An 18201-nucleotide genomic window follows, 5' to 3' on the forward strand; every position below is an offset into this window, starting at 1 on the left:
GAACACAATGGCCAACAAGAAACCGGTTTACTGTTCAGAAGACTCTTTATCATCAGTATTATCATTACTCCAGTGACAAAGAAACAAACATGGCAGATTAAAGGAGATTATGTAATTGAGGACAACACAGAGTATGACCTACATGAGAATGCAGTTGATGGGATTAGATATGAAGGAAGGAGAAGAAGAGCTCCCTGCTGAGACTAAACATGACACGACCAACAAAGAGGACATCTACACTTTACACATGGAAGTGTGCCGTTTTGGCACATGCTTGTCTTTGATAAAGACATTAGGACTGCAATAAACAATTATGTACCCAAACTGCACAAATCAGTCTCAAAGTACTGTGAACACCTGGGAAAGGCAGTATTTCTTTATTAAGGTGTTTTACCACCATTTCCTTTAATTGTTCCCAGTTAAATGTCATGTGTCAGAACATCTGCCAGCTGCTTCTGAGATGTTAAAGTAGGGAATCTGCTTCTCACTCCTCTCAAAAAGTGGCGTCTGGTTATTGGTTGAATTGGTGTCCATTAGACTTCTTTCCTTGCGTCTCTTCCAAAGCCAAAAGTTGGTCCTCGATGTTCTTCAGCTCCTGCTCCAAAGCTGCAATCTGTTATTTCAGAAGACAATAAATGTACTCAAGCTCATTCAGCTGAAAGAACAAAGCTTTCTGATGGGATATACAGAAGGAGAATAACAGTGCATTCATAAACATCTCAATCCACGAAGGTACATGTGGATAATCTGCAGTTGAACTTTAATAGCACAAAATAAATGATGAGGTTTTCTATTGAAAATGGAATTACAAGAGCGTATGAAAACATCGTGCAATGAGGTATGCAAGCATGAATAATGCATTTTGAGGAACATGGACATATGGGAGACTCGCTAGTATGTAAATCTGGTTTTCTGATTTCTTTCCCATGGATAGGAGGGTGAATCTCACAAAGAAATGTCCAGTTTATATTTCACATAAAATCAAAAAACAAAAGAAGCCTATTTTCGGGCGCAATGCATTGTTATCTCGGTTATACTGCATCATCGTCATCATTAAACACTCATTTCTTCAAAACTGTGTTTAGTGCAATGTAACATTTATTCTCATTAGTGGGGGAATTCATCATATATATATATATATATATATATATATATATATATATATATATATATATATATATATATATATATATACATATATATATATATATATATATACACATATATATATATATATATATATATATATACACATATATATATATATATATATATACACATATATATATATATATATATATATATATATATATATATATATATATAAATAAAAATATATATATATATATATATATATATATATATATATATATATATATATATATATATATATATATATATATATATATATATATAAATAAATAAATAAATAAATAAATAATATATATATATATATATATATATATATATATATATATATATTTTTTTTTTTTTTTTTTTTTTTTTTGGCATCACAATTTGGGGGAGGAAATAGAATAGCAATGCAAAAAAAACAACCACTTATACGTCCTAAAATTGGCTTTATTTTCTAAACTCAAAATATATTTTCCAATCGAATATGATTTAATTTTGGATGAAATATAAAATGTACAGTTTTACTGAAGTACAGCTGCCCATTCTCTGTACTCACCTTATTCTCGGTCTCTTGTCTGACTCTGTTGGGTACTTTTTCTGCATAGTTGGGCATCTGGGTGCGAGCGAGGGCTTGTGTGAGTTTGGAGGCCAGCTTTTCTCTGCGCTGAGAGAGGAGAGCTCTCTGTTTGTCAACATTAATACCATTCTGTAGGTTGATGGAGAGAGAGAAAGAGCCATCAGCAGTCTATATATAGACACGTGGTTACTGTAGTACTCTGCATTACCTGAACGCTGAGATGTAAGCAGATGGAGTGATCCACCACCCCTACAGCACTGGCCTTCGGTGGAGGAGGAGAGTCGGAGAAGCCTGCCTCTGGACAGTGTAGATGAAGCGCTGAGATCCGGCCCAGCGTGCAGACGGCCGATCTGAAGCGCACAAGAGTCTCAGCCTGATCCTGTGCACACACCGCCCACACTACAACAGCACAACGTCACACGATGAAAGACCTCAACTACTATATACATTACATGTGCTACAATAAGAACTGCAACAAGAAGAAATATTGCTTTCCAGGGTCTTCTGTGTGGTTGCTAAGGTGTTCTGGGTGGTTGTTAGGGCTAGGTGGTTTCTTACATGCCCAAGTCGAAAGTCGATAAACATTTTTTGTATTGAATTTTTACTCAGAAATTGTTAGTGAATTTCACATGTTATTACCAAGGAAATGGCAATGTTTTTTTTGTTGGTTTTGTTAACAACTTTGACTAATCTGTTTTTACAGTGAAGTTATGACCCGAGACGGTTGTCTATAGACTTTTTTCACGTTTTATTGTCTGGTAGGCAAAATCCAGCATAAACTTAGAAAATAAAATTATAAGTTTAAGTGATAAAACGGTTAACACAAACACGGAAATAAAAATAAATCAGCAAAACAGAAATTAATAGTTTATAAGGTAGTTGTTAAGTGTAGGGTATTGGGTAGGATTATGCATGTCATGCATTATATGTACTTTATAAGCACTAATAAACAGCCAATATGTTAATAATAGACATGCTAATAAGCAACTAGTTATTAGTGTGAATTGGACCCTATACTAAAAATAATAATTAAAATGATATATTAAAACTAATAAAAATGACAAGAGCACAACAAATTTGTTTAAATATTTATATATTTTTTTTATTTATATACTTTTGTTGTATGTTTCCATTTCTGTTAGCTTTTTTCAATATATCTATATAGAATTTTTAATGTATATTTAAATGTTTTATTAAAGTATAAGCTAGTTTGTTAGTTTAATTATTTAATTTTATTAATGATAATGATAGAATTTAGTAATTCAATTTAAAATGACTAAACTTAATGAAAACAAGTAATTTTCCATGTTTTTTTTTTTTTTTTTTACATTTATTTGAAGTAACAAATTTTTTATGTTTTTTTTACATTCCTTACTGAAAATATATAAATATAAAAAGTCGATTCAAAGTATTACTATAACAGCACTGTATATAAATACTCTTTTTAAACACTGCAAAACTAAACACTGCAAGTATGAGCTATTGTAGTAGTGATAATATGCCGTAGCAAACACAACTAATGTCCAAAACATCAACTCTTAGTCAACAAAAACATGAGTTTCTCTCACAGTCAGGTCTTTCCTTGGTCAGCTGGCACTGAGCCCTCAGTAACCTCGCCACTCTGACCACTTCCTGTACCAAAGAGAAGTCGGCCTCCTCCTTAGGAAAACACCAGTGCTCCTGAGGAGAACGAGGAGATGCAAAAGAGTTGTTTTGTGAGGAAAACAGAGCTGCGTGTTATCTGGTAGTGTCTAGTTTTGTTTCTGACCAGCTGTGAGGTCTTTGGGTAGGGCTGCACACACAGGCTGCGGGACGTCCCGTCAGAGTCAGCGTAAGGCAGGAGTCTCTGCCACAGCTCCTCCGTGAGGAAAGGCATAAAGGGCGAGAGGAGCGTGAGAGAGATGGACACGCAGTGATACAACACAGCTGCGGCCACCTGCCTTTCTCGATCTCTCTGTTCCTCACTACCAGAGCCTTCACCTTTCAACACCGGCTTGATGCTTTCCTGAAGATGACAGTTCATCAGTCAGTGACCAGGAGATGCACCAGGATCATGACAGATCATACTCACCAGATAGACGTCACACAGACTGTGGAGCCAGAAAGAGTGCAGTGCAGACGTGACCGTGTGGAGCTCGTAGCTCTGGAAACCCCTCTCACACTGCTGAACCGTGCTGTACAGACGATTACAGATCCACCGGTCCATGCTGGACAGAGGATAGGTCTGAGAGACAAAGTCAGAGATACATTAAAGCAACTGTATGCAAGTTTAAATATCAAATGGTACACAGACTTATAACAACGCAAATGGCTCCCCTCAAACATCTGTTTTTGAGCAGGGTTGCCAAGTCCACAGTTTTAACCACTGAGCTGGGCTATTTTAAACTGTTCTGTGTGTATAATAACAAAGACTGTAAACTATGCATTTTAGGTAAGAGGGAGAGGCATGTTTTGATATTTGGGCTATACACTGTAAAAAATAAATGTGTAAAATAACAGGAAAAGCACTGGGAGCTCATAATACATGACATTATCCATTAATTTTACTGACATTTCTGTTAACTCTAAAGCACAATGCAATGAAGCGTAAAATTCAAAGTACCGGTAAAACACCTGTAAAAAAGAAATATGGAAAACTTCCTTTAAATTATACCCTTATAATTATATATTGTGCCCTATTTTTACAGATATGTTTTATGAGTTTGTTATGTTTTAAATGCTTCTGTTTAGAGAGCAATGTGACTAATAGATCGTCTAAACATTTGATCACAGTAAAAATACAGTTAAAACACTAATATTGTGATAAAATATTACAATTTAAAATAATGATTTTCCATTTGAATATACTTTAAAATATAATTTATTTCTGTGATGCAAAGCAGAATTTTCAGCACTATTGCTCCAGTCTTCAGTGTCACATGATCCTTCGGGAAATCACTCTAATCTTTAAAAAAATGAAAACATTGGATTCTTTGATTAATTGAAAAATAGTTTTCATTTATTTGAAAACTAAATACTTTGTAACATCATAAATGTATTTGCTGTCACTTTTGATCCATTTAATGTGTCTGTGCTGAATATTAATTTCTTTAAACGCCAAATCTTTGAATGACATAGGCATAGAACAAACTGCTGAAATTAAAGAATTATTTCATGAAACATTTTACATTTAAATACATAATTATTTCTAATTAAAAAAAAAAATTACTTTTCCTTTCCTTTCTCAAAATTCCGTTCGAAACATTTGAAGCAGGCTGCCAGTAAATCTGACACAAGCACACTGAGAAACTAAGGGAACAAAAACAGTTATCAACAAATGGGAATAATCTCAGCGAAGAACTGAGACTTCACCCTTCAAACTGATTTCCATTTGCACTGGCACTCTTCCTCTTCTTTTATGATTTAGTCTCAGTACACCAAACAAAAGCGAATATGAAAGAACATAGTGCAAGACAAAATACAGCACAAGATAAAGTGTGTACTTCATTTAAACCTAGATGCAGAACTAAGATCATTAAATCATGTCTGGTTCATGCAGATCAGCTCTCACACCGTCTCACCCAGCGAGCAGCATTCGTCTGGGTTGCTTTATTGATTTAATGAAGATATATTGGCTGCCCTACCTCTGCTAATGATGTCGGTAAACTTGCATCATGCAGCGTGGCGAGGGTGAAGCGCACGGTCTGCCACATCTTATTACAGAAATGTCTACAGCTCAGCACATGGGACACAGACAGGCTGATGTCCTCTCCTGAGACAGGGTTCGAGGAAAACTGGGTGAAGAACTCTGGGTAAAGCTGATGGTAAGGTTTGATTACAGCACTCTCTAATGAGGGTGACTTACCCTGGGCTTTATAAGAGCAGAGCGCGAACCTCAAAGCATCTGTCCCGCACTCAGGAATCCCTTTGGGGAAATCTTTCTTCTGCAGGAAGGACACAGGAAATGAAGTGAACTTGTTTATTTGGAAACGACTGAACACTGGAATGAAGCAAACCTGGTGCTGACCTGGGCTTCAATGGCAACAACGCTTTCCCTCGGATCCAAGTTTCCTTCTTTGACTTTCTCTTGAAGTCTCTACAGAGATTAAACCAGATGAAGAAGATGAAGTCCTCATGACAGAGTGCTGATGAGAAGATTAGCCGTTTCATATATTAAGATTTCACCACGGATCGCGGTGCGTTCAGAGCGAGTGATGTCAGTTCTGCCCTGAGGCCTGGATAAAGACGTCTGACTGATAGATGTTCATCGCCAGCTGTACAAAGTCTTGTTATATTCATTAATATGTCTGAATTATTTCTTTTATTAATGTACTGAGGATCTAATATTCGTAGGAACTAAAAAGGGAATGAAGTAAAAAAAAAAAAAATGTACAGGCATAGAAAGGACAAAGGTTTCAAACCTCTAATGCCAAGTCTAATGTGAGCCTAATGATGTCAAACTAAAGAAGTATATAAAAAAACTATGGAGGTATATCAGTAGCTAAACTCGAGAGGTTGAAAATCTGAATGTGAGAGCTTGTCATATTAACATTTGTATTTGTAAGTTGAAATGTACTCTCACAGCTCTTATGTGAAAAGCTGAATCTTTCATTTTGTGCACAAGTGAGTTTTGCAACAGGAATACCGCAAAAAGAGTAGCAAAAGTCAAAGCGCTAGGATTTGAGCTTGTACTGCCAGATCTGAGAGGTTAAGTGCTGACTTGAGGTTGTGCAGCGAAGTAATGTGCAAAAGTAAATATGTCGTAAACATTTGTGTATGTCATTTTCTTTGTGTAAATGTCATTCTACACATTTTTAACTATTAATCTACAACTTCCAATTCAAAACACGGGTGTTTTGATAATTGACTGTGTGTGCAAACTGAAAGATTCAGCTTTTCACATCAGAGCGTGAGAGTAAATTTCAACTTAAAAATACAAATTAGGGCTGAAACGATTCCTTGAGTAACTCGATTACAAAAAATGATCGAGGCAGAGGAAGCCTCTTTTAATTTATTTTAAATCTCACGTCAGGTTCTTTCACAATGATTTTTTAATGTGACACAACGTGTTTACGTCACCCACAAAGCGGAAGGAGACACAAGTGCTGCGTCGCAAAAGCTTACTCGCGCTCGTGATTCTTTAGCTCCGCCCACAAGTCACGCCTCCAGCTGCTCGTGTTTTTCCGGGAAAAATCGGTACAGACTATCTTTCTCTTATGAATATAATAAAACTAAAGACTTTTTGGAGTTATGAAGGATGCAGTACTACTCTATACTACTCAAGATTAACAGGATATTGAGTGAAAACGAGCATTTCACCCCCCCCCCCCTTTAAAGTATTTAAGTTTTGAGTCAAGTAGATCAACTTTAAGTGAGTGTTAGATGATGGCAAATGTAAGATAAATGTAAAAGTATAGAGTGTGCACAATTAAATATTCAATATCAACAATTCCTGATCAATTAAAATGATCTCTAATCTCTAATCTATCTCTTGACTCTAGGGGTCAAACAACTAAAAATCAAGTCAGGAATCTTGGTGTGATTCTGGAGACAGACCTTAGTTTCAGTAGTCATGTCAAAGCAGTAGCTAAATCAGCATACTATCATTTAAAAAACATTGCAAGAATTAGATGTTTTGTTTCCAGTCAAGACTTGGAGAAACTTGTTCATGCCTTTATCACCAGCAGGGTGGACTATTGTAATGGGCTCCTCACTGGCCTTCCCAAAAAGACCATTAGACAGCTGCAGCTCATCCAGAACGCTGCTGCCAGGATTCTGACTAGAACCAGAAAATCTGAGCATATCACACCAGTCCTCAGGTCCTTACACTGGCTTCCAGTTACATTTAGGATTGATTTTAAAGTACTTTTACTCGTATATAAGTCACTAAATGACCTAGGACCGAAATATATTGCAGATATGTTCACTGAATATAAACCTAACAGAGCTCTCAGATCACTAGGATCAAGTCAGTTAGAAATACCAAGGGTTCACAAAAAACAAGGGGAGTCTGCCTTTAGTTACTATGCCGCCCGCAGTTGGAATCAGCTTCCAGAAGAGATCAGATGTGCTAAAACACTAGTCACATTTAAATCTAGACTCAAAACGCATCTTTTTAGCTGTGCATTTATTGAATGAGCACTGTGCAATGTCCGAACTGATTGCACTATATTTTCACTGTTTTATTTTATTTTATTTATTTATTTTTTATGTAAAATCATTTTCTAACTGTTTTAAATGTTTTAATAATTTTAAAAGTTTTAAAATTGCTTGTTTTATTTTTGTTATTATTTTTCTTCATGATTATTTTACTTTCTTTTATGTAAAGCACTTTGAATTACCATTGTGTACGAAATGTCCTATATAAATAAACTTGCCTTGCCTAATAATGGTCCATATTTATTGGGCTTTACCGCTATTAGCTTTAAAACATGGACCAAATATACTGATGACTCATAGCTTCGATTTTGGTCCAATCAAATGTGAGAATGAGAATGCTGCAATTGACTAGCAGTATCGAGTAGCAAGTAATGGTCACTGCTGTGGCAAACCCAAAGCTATAAAATAAACAGATAAAATTATAAGAAGGTCCTCAGGCCCTAAATATGTCAAAACCACATCAAGTTCATGGTATCTTCATGTTTTGTACTTGGTTGGAAAAGGTCTTAATATGAGAGTATGTATGTGTCTGTACCTCCAAAGAAACCCCTGAGATGACATCAAGAGGGTCAATGACGTTTCCTAAAGATTTACTCATCTTCCGCCCATATTTATCTCTCACCAGAGAGTGAAAGAGCACCTGTTTGATGGAGCAGAGAGGGAAAGAGCAATAAAAGAGTCAGAGCAGCACAAAATAATACAAACAGTAACATTTCTCTGTGACATTTTGGATACTTTTGGTATATGACGCACACTGCAATATAAATATTCAATTCCTGCCAACCTTACGATATTGCACTTAGAGGTATGAGCTCGGCAATAAGCCATCGTCCCAACCTGTTTAAAGGGCAGCTGGCCGGTCAACTCTCTGCCCAGCATCACCATCCTGGCCACCCAGAAGAAGATGAGGTCACTTCCTGTTTCCAGAATGGAATTGGGGTAGAACTGTTTCAAGTCTTCTGTCTGAGGATAGAGAGTGAGATCAAAGCAGGTTCATTACACTAGACTTTCTTTATTGTTTTTGTTTTGTCTGGTGTCTGGTTTAGTCTGGTTTCTTTCATGAGTTCGTGATGTTGAAAGACAAATGGACTTTAAAAATGAGGAACCTGCTGAGGCCAGCCGAGCATTGCGAACGGGAAGAGACCAGAGGAGAACCAAGTATCAAGCACATCTGGGTCTGAAACAAACATTTAAAAAAATGAATTCAATGCTACAGTAACAGTCTGCATTAATGAAGATTGTTCTTTCAGACTAATTCAATCGGAGTTATATTTAAAAATGCCCTGGCTCTTCTAAGCTTTATAAAGGCAGAGAATGGTGATCAAGATTTTGAAAAACAAAAAAAAGAACACCCATCCATCATAAAATGTGCTCCACATGACTCCGGGAGTTTAATAAAGACTTTCTGAAGTGAATCGATGTTTTTGAAAAATATACAGATTTAAAACGTCATCAACCATAATCTCTAGCTTCTGCTGACTTTCATACGCATGAGACGCATGTTTCCAGCGGATGACACAGGTGTATGGTAAGCTTCAGTGAGAAGTAATGAACGGAGAAATGTTTTATATAACTAGGATGGCTTGATGGTGAGTAAAAAAGGTAATTTTAATTTTTAAGTGTGTACTATCCTTTAATTATATTTTAAAACGCATTCAAACTAAAATATTTCACAGTATTACAGTTTTATATTTAAAATCAATGCAGATTTGGTGAACATAAAAGGGTTTTTGTTTTCAAAAGCATTACAAAATCTTACCAACCCTAAACGTTTGAACAGTGTGACTGATGTGAAGTCTCACCCTGTGTGAGTGTGATGGCATCAGGATTCACTCCAAACTTCACAGCGGCACGTTGTCGCGCCTCTGCAGCACTTCTGCCCCAAACCCACTGCTCCTGCTCCAGACACAGCCAACAACCGTCAACGCTTCAGTCAAAGCCTCACCCAATATGATCAGGCTCAATTCATAAACACATTATGCTACAGCAGGTACTTTAAGGCCACAAATATAGATTTCATGATAGTGCCACACCTCATCTGTGTCCTTTGAGTTCTCCACTGTCACTCGATAGGCTGGTATCTGATGACCCCACCAAAGCTGTCTGGAAATACACCAATCGCTGCAAGGTGGAGATACACATATGCCATAAAATCTTATTCAAACATGTAACGGAAAGAACATTAACAAAAGTGTGGAACTGGTCAAAAAACAGAAAGACATGCACATAATCGTAAATCACGAAGAATACAGCCTTGCATCAATAATAATAAATAAAAAGACTAACCTGATATTGGACAGCCAGCTCTTCCACATTTTTGTGTAAAAGTGAGGAATTATCTGTAGATCTCCTTCTTCCACCGCCTAAAGAGAGCATTTACATGCATATCAATAACAAAACTCACATACAAAAATACTATAGTGTTTTTGAACCACACTATAGTAAATTATACTGTATATATTACAGTATTTGCAACTCTTTGTTAATGAATGCTACAGCATACTGTAGTATTAACTATAATGAATTGATAATCTGTAATAAATACGGTAGTATACTTTAGATTTTCCTACAGTAAACTGTAGTGTATTGTAGTATAATATGATTTTTTTTTTAAATGTTGGAATTATTAAACAGAATGATGAAATTTCAAGAGTTAATTAACATTTGTCCACTATCATCGACGGGTAACAGGAATGTGTTTTCCAGTAAAGTGCTTAATGAGCCATACATTTGCTGTTGCTGTAGGGAGTATTGACAGATACAGTTAATAACACACATGCATGTCGACGAACTGACATTAACCATTTACTGTAAACTTGCATTCATGCTTGATATGCCATACCATTCAAATGTTTTTAAAGGAGGTCTCTTAAGCTCACCAAGGCTCAAACATACAGTAAAAAAGTAATAGTGGAATTTTATTTACTTTTTTTTAATATAAAACAAGTGTATCATTGCAATAACATTTAAATGTAATTTATTTCTGTGATCAAAGCTGTATTTTCAGCATCATTACTCCAGTCTTCAGTGTCACATGGTCTTTCAGAAGTCATTTTAATATGCCGATCTACTGCTCAAGAAACATTGTATTATCCACAGACTGTATGGTATTATCAATGCTGAAATCATTTTGAGAGATATAAATCATAGTATATGAATAAGGTTTATTTCTAAGCCTTACTAGCATTGTAAGAAAGACAGAGTTTAAAAGTTGCATCTGTCCCACATACTGTGTGGTTCAGCACATGAGCATTATTTCTGTCTGATGCGAGCACACATTTAAAACACGCTCACTCACTTGAACTGCTTTTCTGCCCATTTCCTGACAGCGCACGAACCACTGTTTCTTCAGCAACGGTTCAATCACATCTCCAGAACGACTATGTGGGAGGAATAAAATCAAGAGAGGACAAAAGGTCAGACACTACTGGTATTTTTTAGTTGAAAGAACATGACAGAAATGTTTGAGAGGAACGGCCTGCCGGAGTACTCAAAGCTCAGGTATTGAAATGAGAGGATGAGGAAAGGTTTACTGCTGGTGGTCTGATATCCATAGCTTTACCTGCAGATTGGTAAAGACATGGGATGATCCTTTTTTCCTCTGAAAAGCTTCCTCTCCATCAGCGCAGTAATCACACGCTCCCTGGCATCAAATCGCTTAACACCCTGAGAAACAAAAACATTACAAAACATTACATTTCCAGCAGATGTTGAACAATGACAGCCAATCAGAATCCACCCAACTTTAAAGAGCTTGAGCATTTAAAGGGACAGACGATAAAACTGCAGCGTGCACTTATAATAAACAAAACATCATTGTTCACTGGTGTAAATGCTAATATAGTTATTAATGCCCAATAATTGCTGCCATCCCAATTGATCACATGATCAGAAATGTAATAATTGTAATAATCCCACTGAGGTCACACCTTTAAAAAGGTCAGTTATAAAGAATCTCTGTACCTCTAGCCATTGGCCGCAGTCTGAGGTCATAGTCCCATCTCCTCCAATCACAGTGAGGCGAGGGAGTGAATGTCTCTGAGAGAGCAGGAAGTCAGTGTGGTCATGAGCTGGGGTCACTTTCACAGCACCTATGAAGGCACAGTTTAAAGTCAGGAGCTGAGACTAAAGGTGCAGTCACAAATTTCACAAGCAAACAAGTACTGCCAATAGTGCAGTGATGTACAAATCACAACTCACACAGAAGTCACTTTAAACTTAAAATTTCTGACCAACTTCAGTGCCAAATCTCTTTTGTCTTCACACAAAATTCCTGATCATCAATTCCAATTGCAATGACTGGATTTCACCGCTGAACATTATTAAAAGTGATGCAAGATAAGGCTGCATTCTTAACTGATTTTTAAACAGTCGGGACAAACTTTGTCAAATTTGTACTTCAATAGTATATTAAAGGTGCTGTATGTAGGATTGACAGCGAGTGGTTGAACTAGGTATTGCAATCCAAATTCAAAATATTGGAGAGGGTTTTATCACCCGGCCACTACTCAGATCACACACAGGTTGCCAGATTGTCGACACCAACAGGAACGAGCGCACTTAACGGTGAATGAAATACACTGTGTTTTCCACCAAGTGGTATTGAAATAAAGTGGGCGGGTTTCACAAACCAAAACAGAGACAGACATTCCGATTCGGAACGAACATTTCCAGAATGAGAATAACTGACTGTAGCATTGTTTTTCATATAAACAAATATCATGTTTCTTAAATATCTGCAAAAATATTATGGTACTTTTATGCTTTAGTAGAGTCAAAAACTTACACACAGCACCTTTAACTCAATGTTCATGAAACTTATAGAAAATGTATTTTTAATACATATTTTTATTTAAATATACATGTTCTTTTATTTATTAATAAAATACAAATATAGGATCGCAAATGTAGACCAGGGTCACAATTTCGCTGGCTTGCAGTGTAAAAGTACACTAATTGTAATTGAACATTTTTACAATAAAACACACAGTTCTTTCCAAAAGATATGCACAAAAAAAATGACATACCTGTGCCAAATGTCACATCCACCATCGGGTCAGTGACGATGGGCAATAAGCGCTCAGTGAATGGATGCCTGCAGTGTTTCCCATGAAGGTCCTAAGATGAACATTTTGGAGAAAAGGGCTAGAACTGCATCAATATATTCAGTCTTCTAAGTCACTTTAGCACAGTAGACAAGACATACTGCCTACTGCATACTAGACTTATCAAATGTAGATAAGTAGTACATATTGTAAGCACAGAGCAGACTACAAACAATTCATCTAATAAAACCAGTGTAGTGTTACTTTATATCGAGGGTCATCAGGATGAACAGCAATGGCCACGTCTCCCAGCATCGTCTCTGGACGCGTGGTTGAAACGGCAACCTCTCCTTCTAAAAAACAAATAAGAATAAAGGAAAAGCAACATCTTGAGAAACAGAGCACACTGAAAAGTTCACTCACGCTGTCCCTCCAGTGGATAAGCAAACGTAAGCATGAACCCGAACTCCACTTTCTGCTGATAACCAGGAACAGACAGAAGAGTCCTGCCAGACAGCTCCTTTGAGTCCACCTGAACACATCAAATCATGAGTTAGTCCGCGGCCCGGTGGTTCCACATGGAGCGGCCGGCTCAGTGATGTACCTCTATGTCTGAGATGGCCGACTCTAATGCACAGCTCCAGTTGACCAGACCTTCAGAGCGATAGATGAGCCCAGAGTCACACAGTCTGACAAAGGCCTCTGTCACAGCACTGCTGAAACCCTACAGAGAATGAAGAACATTATAGACAATTATTGTACATGCTTGTTAAATGGAAACCCTTATGAAAAATGTTTTATATATTGTTTTTTAGATTGTTGCACTTGATGTGTACTTCAAATCCTAAAAGTAGGTTATAAAAAAAAAAAAAAAAAACTTTAAATGCAGATATTATAATATTCCTTAAATAAAAGCACATTTGAGTGGAATTAAGCATACTTCCATGACTAGGTTTCTTAAAGTGCACTTTTATAATGTCAAATTAAATGTTTTACTTTGAAGTGCATTTTAAATTTTAACAAATTGTTATGCTTTAAGAAGTATTGTTTTTGACTAACATACTAAAGTACATATAAAGCATTAACTGTAGGGTGTTATTCAATAATACATTTTATAATCATATCATAATCATACATTTAATCATATTTCAAGTACAAAAGACGTAATTATAAAATGACATATTATTAAACAGATAAAAAAAAAACTCTCTAAATTTCAGCTAACTGGATTTTATATTCATTTTGAATAAAGTTTAATGTAATTAACATATAAGTATGTGTCCAAAAAAGGTTTATTAAAAAATAGACTTCAGTATGAACTGAATGTAAAGTGTGTTATTTACATAGTAAAAATTAACCCTTTTTTCCGAAGAGATTGTCAGGTTGAAGTGAATTGCACTGTGGGATGCATTAATTAGATATCCTATTCATACAGAGAATATGCATAATGTGCATATTATACACTCTGCATACTCCAGGAACTGAATGAATATCACAGAAGAATGCTATTACAAACAGCCCATGAGAAAACTGAGAGAAACCACTTCTTCTTTTTTATTACCGGATCCATTGTAAAACAGGCTCGGTTCCAGTCAAGAGACGCACCAAGTTTTCTCAGCTGATGATAAATCTCATCCCCCTTTCTGAAAAAAATTAAATGAAATTAATAAATCATTAAAACAGCAGAAAGGCAAACACAAAAGAAAGCAGTCATTACAGTTACCATATGGACATATAATGACATAACAGATGCACTAGTAGCATATAGTAGCATACAGTATAGCTCCTAAACAACTGCAAGGTTCTGAAAACAAGGACAGCAAAGACAGACAGAGACTTACTCATTTTTCCATCTCCAGACCTGTTTGAGGAACTCCTCTCTGCTGTAGTCTCGTCTGCACTTCCCATGCTCTCTCATCAGCATCCTCTCAACCACCGACTATCACACAGAGACACAACACAGATCATTCCCAACAGAAACTCACACCTAGGCATCCTATTTATCCCTTTAAAACAGAGATAAAGAGCTGGGATACCTGTGTCGCAATCCCAGCATGGTCACAGCCGGGAACCCACAGCACCTTGTAGCCCTGCATCCGTCGCCTGAAAACATTATTTGATGAAATGGTCATTTCATCTTGGACTAAGAGTCCATTTATAGAGATATTTTATACATGTATTACTGAGCCATGTAGTGTTACAGTGTCATAATAAAAGAGTTTATTAAGATGGTACCAGCGAGCCAGAGCATCCTCTATAGCCACCGTCAGCGCATGCCCGAGATGTAATGTGCCGGTCACATTCGGCGGAGGAATACAGAAGGAGAAATATTTATCAACTGCATGGGGCTGTTTACTCTGAGGAAGAAGGTAAAAAACAGGGTTTCAAATAAAAATATATATAATATATAAATAAACTATTAAATAAATATTTATATACATGTATATCATTTGTCTCTATTTTACAGTATGAACTTCCAACTATTGATGAAATATCAGGTTTTATCAAACAATCTAAGTCTTCCACTTGTCAGTTAGATCCACTCCCCATTCAACTGGTCAAAGCTTGTTTGTTTTCTCTATCTGGTATAGTAACTGATATTATATACTCGTCTCTCACCTCTTGTGTGGTTCCTTCATCTTTTAAGGTAGCTGAAATCAATCCGAGACTAAAGAAACCAGGAGCTGACACTAATAATTTAGCTAATTTTTGCCCAATTCCAAATTAGCCCTTTCTCTCAAAGATTTTGGAAAAAGTTGTTGCATCTCAGGTTCATTCCCATCTTTTAAAAATAGCCTGTTTGAAAAATTCCAATCTGGTTTCCGCCCTTTGCATAGTACAGAGACTGCTCTGCCGATGCCAGCTGATTCTGGACTTTTAACTAAACTTATTCTACTTGATTTAACTGCTGCTTTTGATACAATTTCTCATCAAGTTCTCTTAGATAGACTACTCTCTACAGGAAGTCCCGGTGTCCCTCTTAGTTGGTTCAGATCTTATCTCTCTGGGCGCACTCAATTTGTTCAACTTAAAAAAAAATTATCATATGTTTCACCTGTTACAGCTGGTGTTCCTCAAGGCTCTGTTTTGGGCCCTCTTTTATTTATTTATTTATTTAACATTTATGGTAACATTTTTATGAAATATGGCATCAGTTTTCATTGCTATGCTGACGACAGCCAGCTTTATTTGTCTTCTAAGCCGAATTCCACCCTTCTTTCTTCCTCTCTTTTGGACTGCTTAGAAGAGATTAAATCCTGGTTTTGGCATAACTTTCTCAAGCTGAATATTAACAAAACAGAAGTTCTACTTGTTGGTACCAAATCTAATTTTTACTTAACAAAAGTCTTAATTTAATGAATCATTAATTATTAAAGTATTTAAGTTTAAAAAAATAATATAAATTAATAACTTTTAATTTCTTTTAAACAAAATTATACCGAACCCAAACTTTTGAACAATGGTGTATTTATATATTTCTTTCTTTCTTTCTTTCTTTCTTTCTTTCTTTCTTTCTTTTAGTTCAGTCAAGTTGAAATGGAATCAGCATCTTTTTTGGATTGACACATTATTGAGGAGGATAAAAATAAGGTAGAGACAATTTATATCAAGCTGTAGCTGCTCTCTCACATGTTGCTCAGGACTGAAGAATCCCTGTTTCTCCCACCACTGATACCAGCCAAACTCCACATATTCTGGGCTGTAGGATTGTGGGATGGGCAGAGTGGTGTCTAAAAGAGAGGAAGACATGGGATGGTAGCAATAGACATCAATATTAACTGCATTAGTCAGAAAAATGACAGCAACACAAGACAAAACAGGCAGAGGGAAACCATTCTGTCACCTTTCTTCTCTCCAGGTATGAGTGCAGCAGTGTATGTTATTTTCTCTTTATCTGACCAGATTAGTCCAGGATCATTAACATCCTGCAAGGGTTAAAGACATGATAAGACATGTATGTGTTTAAAGGAAAGGAAACATTAGGTACATATTTTGATATGTACAGTCTGCATAACCTACACTGGTGAGTATGGCCTTCTCCCGCGCTTGTCTGCGTTTGGCTTTCTCTGCTTGTGTCCTGGGAGGATGAGAAGGCTGTGTGCCAGATGAGCTTTGGGAGCAGAGTCTGCATCCCCACGTGCTCCAGGCCTTCTGAAGATCTCTGCTCCAGATTCTGGGTGACGCCACATGCACAGCCATCCACATGTCCTGAGATCTGGAGCCTTTCAGACCGAAACTAATCTGAAAAGACAAACAACTGTTTTTTCTGTTATAATAATAAAAAAATGTAAAAAAACGTATATATATATATATATATATATATATATATATATATATATATATATATATATATATATATATATATATATATATATATATATATATATATTATTTAATTTGTGCATCACATTTAAAAATTTATTTTTCATGGTACCAAGGAAAGTGTTGTTATTGTTAACTGAAACTAAAACTATTGCGAAACTTACACTTAAAAAAAAAAAGATAGACAGAAATACTTAAACATTGCAAATAAATATCAGTTGAAAGATATATACGTATAAAAAAAAAAACAGAAAAGAAAAGTTCCCCTGGCAAATAACTGAAATGTTTAAGTTATAAAACCTAAAAGGTTATATAGAAATAAAAATGACTAAAGCTTTACTTTAACTAAAAGGTAATTTAAACTATTAATACAAAAATGATTTAAAACTCACAATAGTACTAATTACCATTATAACATATAAATAGTACTAAAATAACATTGCTTGGAGTGCCATGTAAATGCAACAGAACATGAATATGGCAATCATTAAGAACAATAGTATAACAAAACAGAACATAAAATAGGAAACAATCCTGAAAATACAAAGTCAAATGTGTTTGGCAATGTTAAAAAGCAGTCAATGAAGGTTCGTGTTTTTTTTTTTTTTTTAAATATTGTGAATAAATGCGTTGTGAAACTTAAATACATGTTTATACAGTATACACATCTAATCTTTCAATCAGAAAAAAAATGCTGCATATTAGACGAGAAATGTACCTTCAGTGAGTGCGGTCACAGGGCGCAGACATATTGCGGATACGGGGCAGTGCTTTTCCCACTTATATTTTAAAGTCTGAAATTCCATACGACTTAAAATGTTGTGGTTAAAAACACAGATGAGTGTCAACTCAAAAAGCTGTAAACAATCAAAATAAATTTCACTGGATTAGACTTCCTTCACGTTATGCACGTTCTCGTAGCGTCTGCTGTTTCCTATCGGAAAGTGTTTAAAGTAACACTCAGCGTCTTCATCCCAAATGCTA

At 35.9% G+C, this 18201-nt stretch overlaps 1 protein-coding gene across 4 annotated transcripts; it reads right to left on the minus strand.

The window, feature by feature from the left end:
- Positions 1 to 26: 26 nt before the first annotated feature.
- Positions 27 to 18139, minus strand: vars2 (valyl-tRNA synthetase 2, mitochondrial). Of its 4 annotated transcripts, none has more exons than XM_026289067.1 (30): positions 17936 to 18139; positions 16915 to 17136; positions 16739 to 16820; positions 16525 to 16625; positions 15130 to 15251; positions 14931 to 14997; positions 14736 to 14833; positions 14456 to 14537; positions 13499 to 13618; positions 13318 to 13426; positions 13159 to 13247; positions 12877 to 12967; positions 11813 to 11940; positions 11412 to 11515; positions 11148 to 11229; positions 10136 to 10212; positions 9883 to 9970; positions 9652 to 9748; positions 8956 to 9026; positions 8687 to 8812; positions 8385 to 8489; positions 5718 to 5786; positions 5556 to 5634; positions 5335 to 5462; positions 3783 to 3935; positions 3480 to 3716; positions 3280 to 3391; positions 1920 to 2110; positions 1691 to 1840; positions 27 to 613 (listed from the first exon to the last, which is right to left on the minus strand). In XM_026289067.1, exons 2-30 carry the CDS (start codon positions 17098 to 17100, stop codon positions 512 to 514), a joined length of 3246 nt encoding a protein of 1081 aa, XP_026144852.1. In that variant the 5' UTR covers positions 17101 to 17136; positions 17936 to 18139; the 3' UTR covers positions 27 to 511. The 4 variants fall into 4 exon arrangements, with proteins under 4 accessions (XP_026144852.1, XP_026144853.1, XP_026144854.1 ...); XM_026289068.1 differs by having other exon boundaries at positions 16915 to 17152; XM_026289069.1 differs by having other exon boundaries at positions 9652 to 9745; positions 17936 to 18138.
- Positions 18140 to 18201: the final 62 nt, after the last annotated feature.

Source organism: Carassius auratus, chromosome 19 (genome assembly GCF_003368295.1).
Source record: "Carassius auratus strain Wakin chromosome 19, ASM336829v1, whole genome shotgun sequence".
NCBI classification, from domain to species: Eukaryota; Metazoa; Chordata; class Actinopteri; order Cypriniformes; family Cyprinidae; genus Carassius; species Carassius auratus.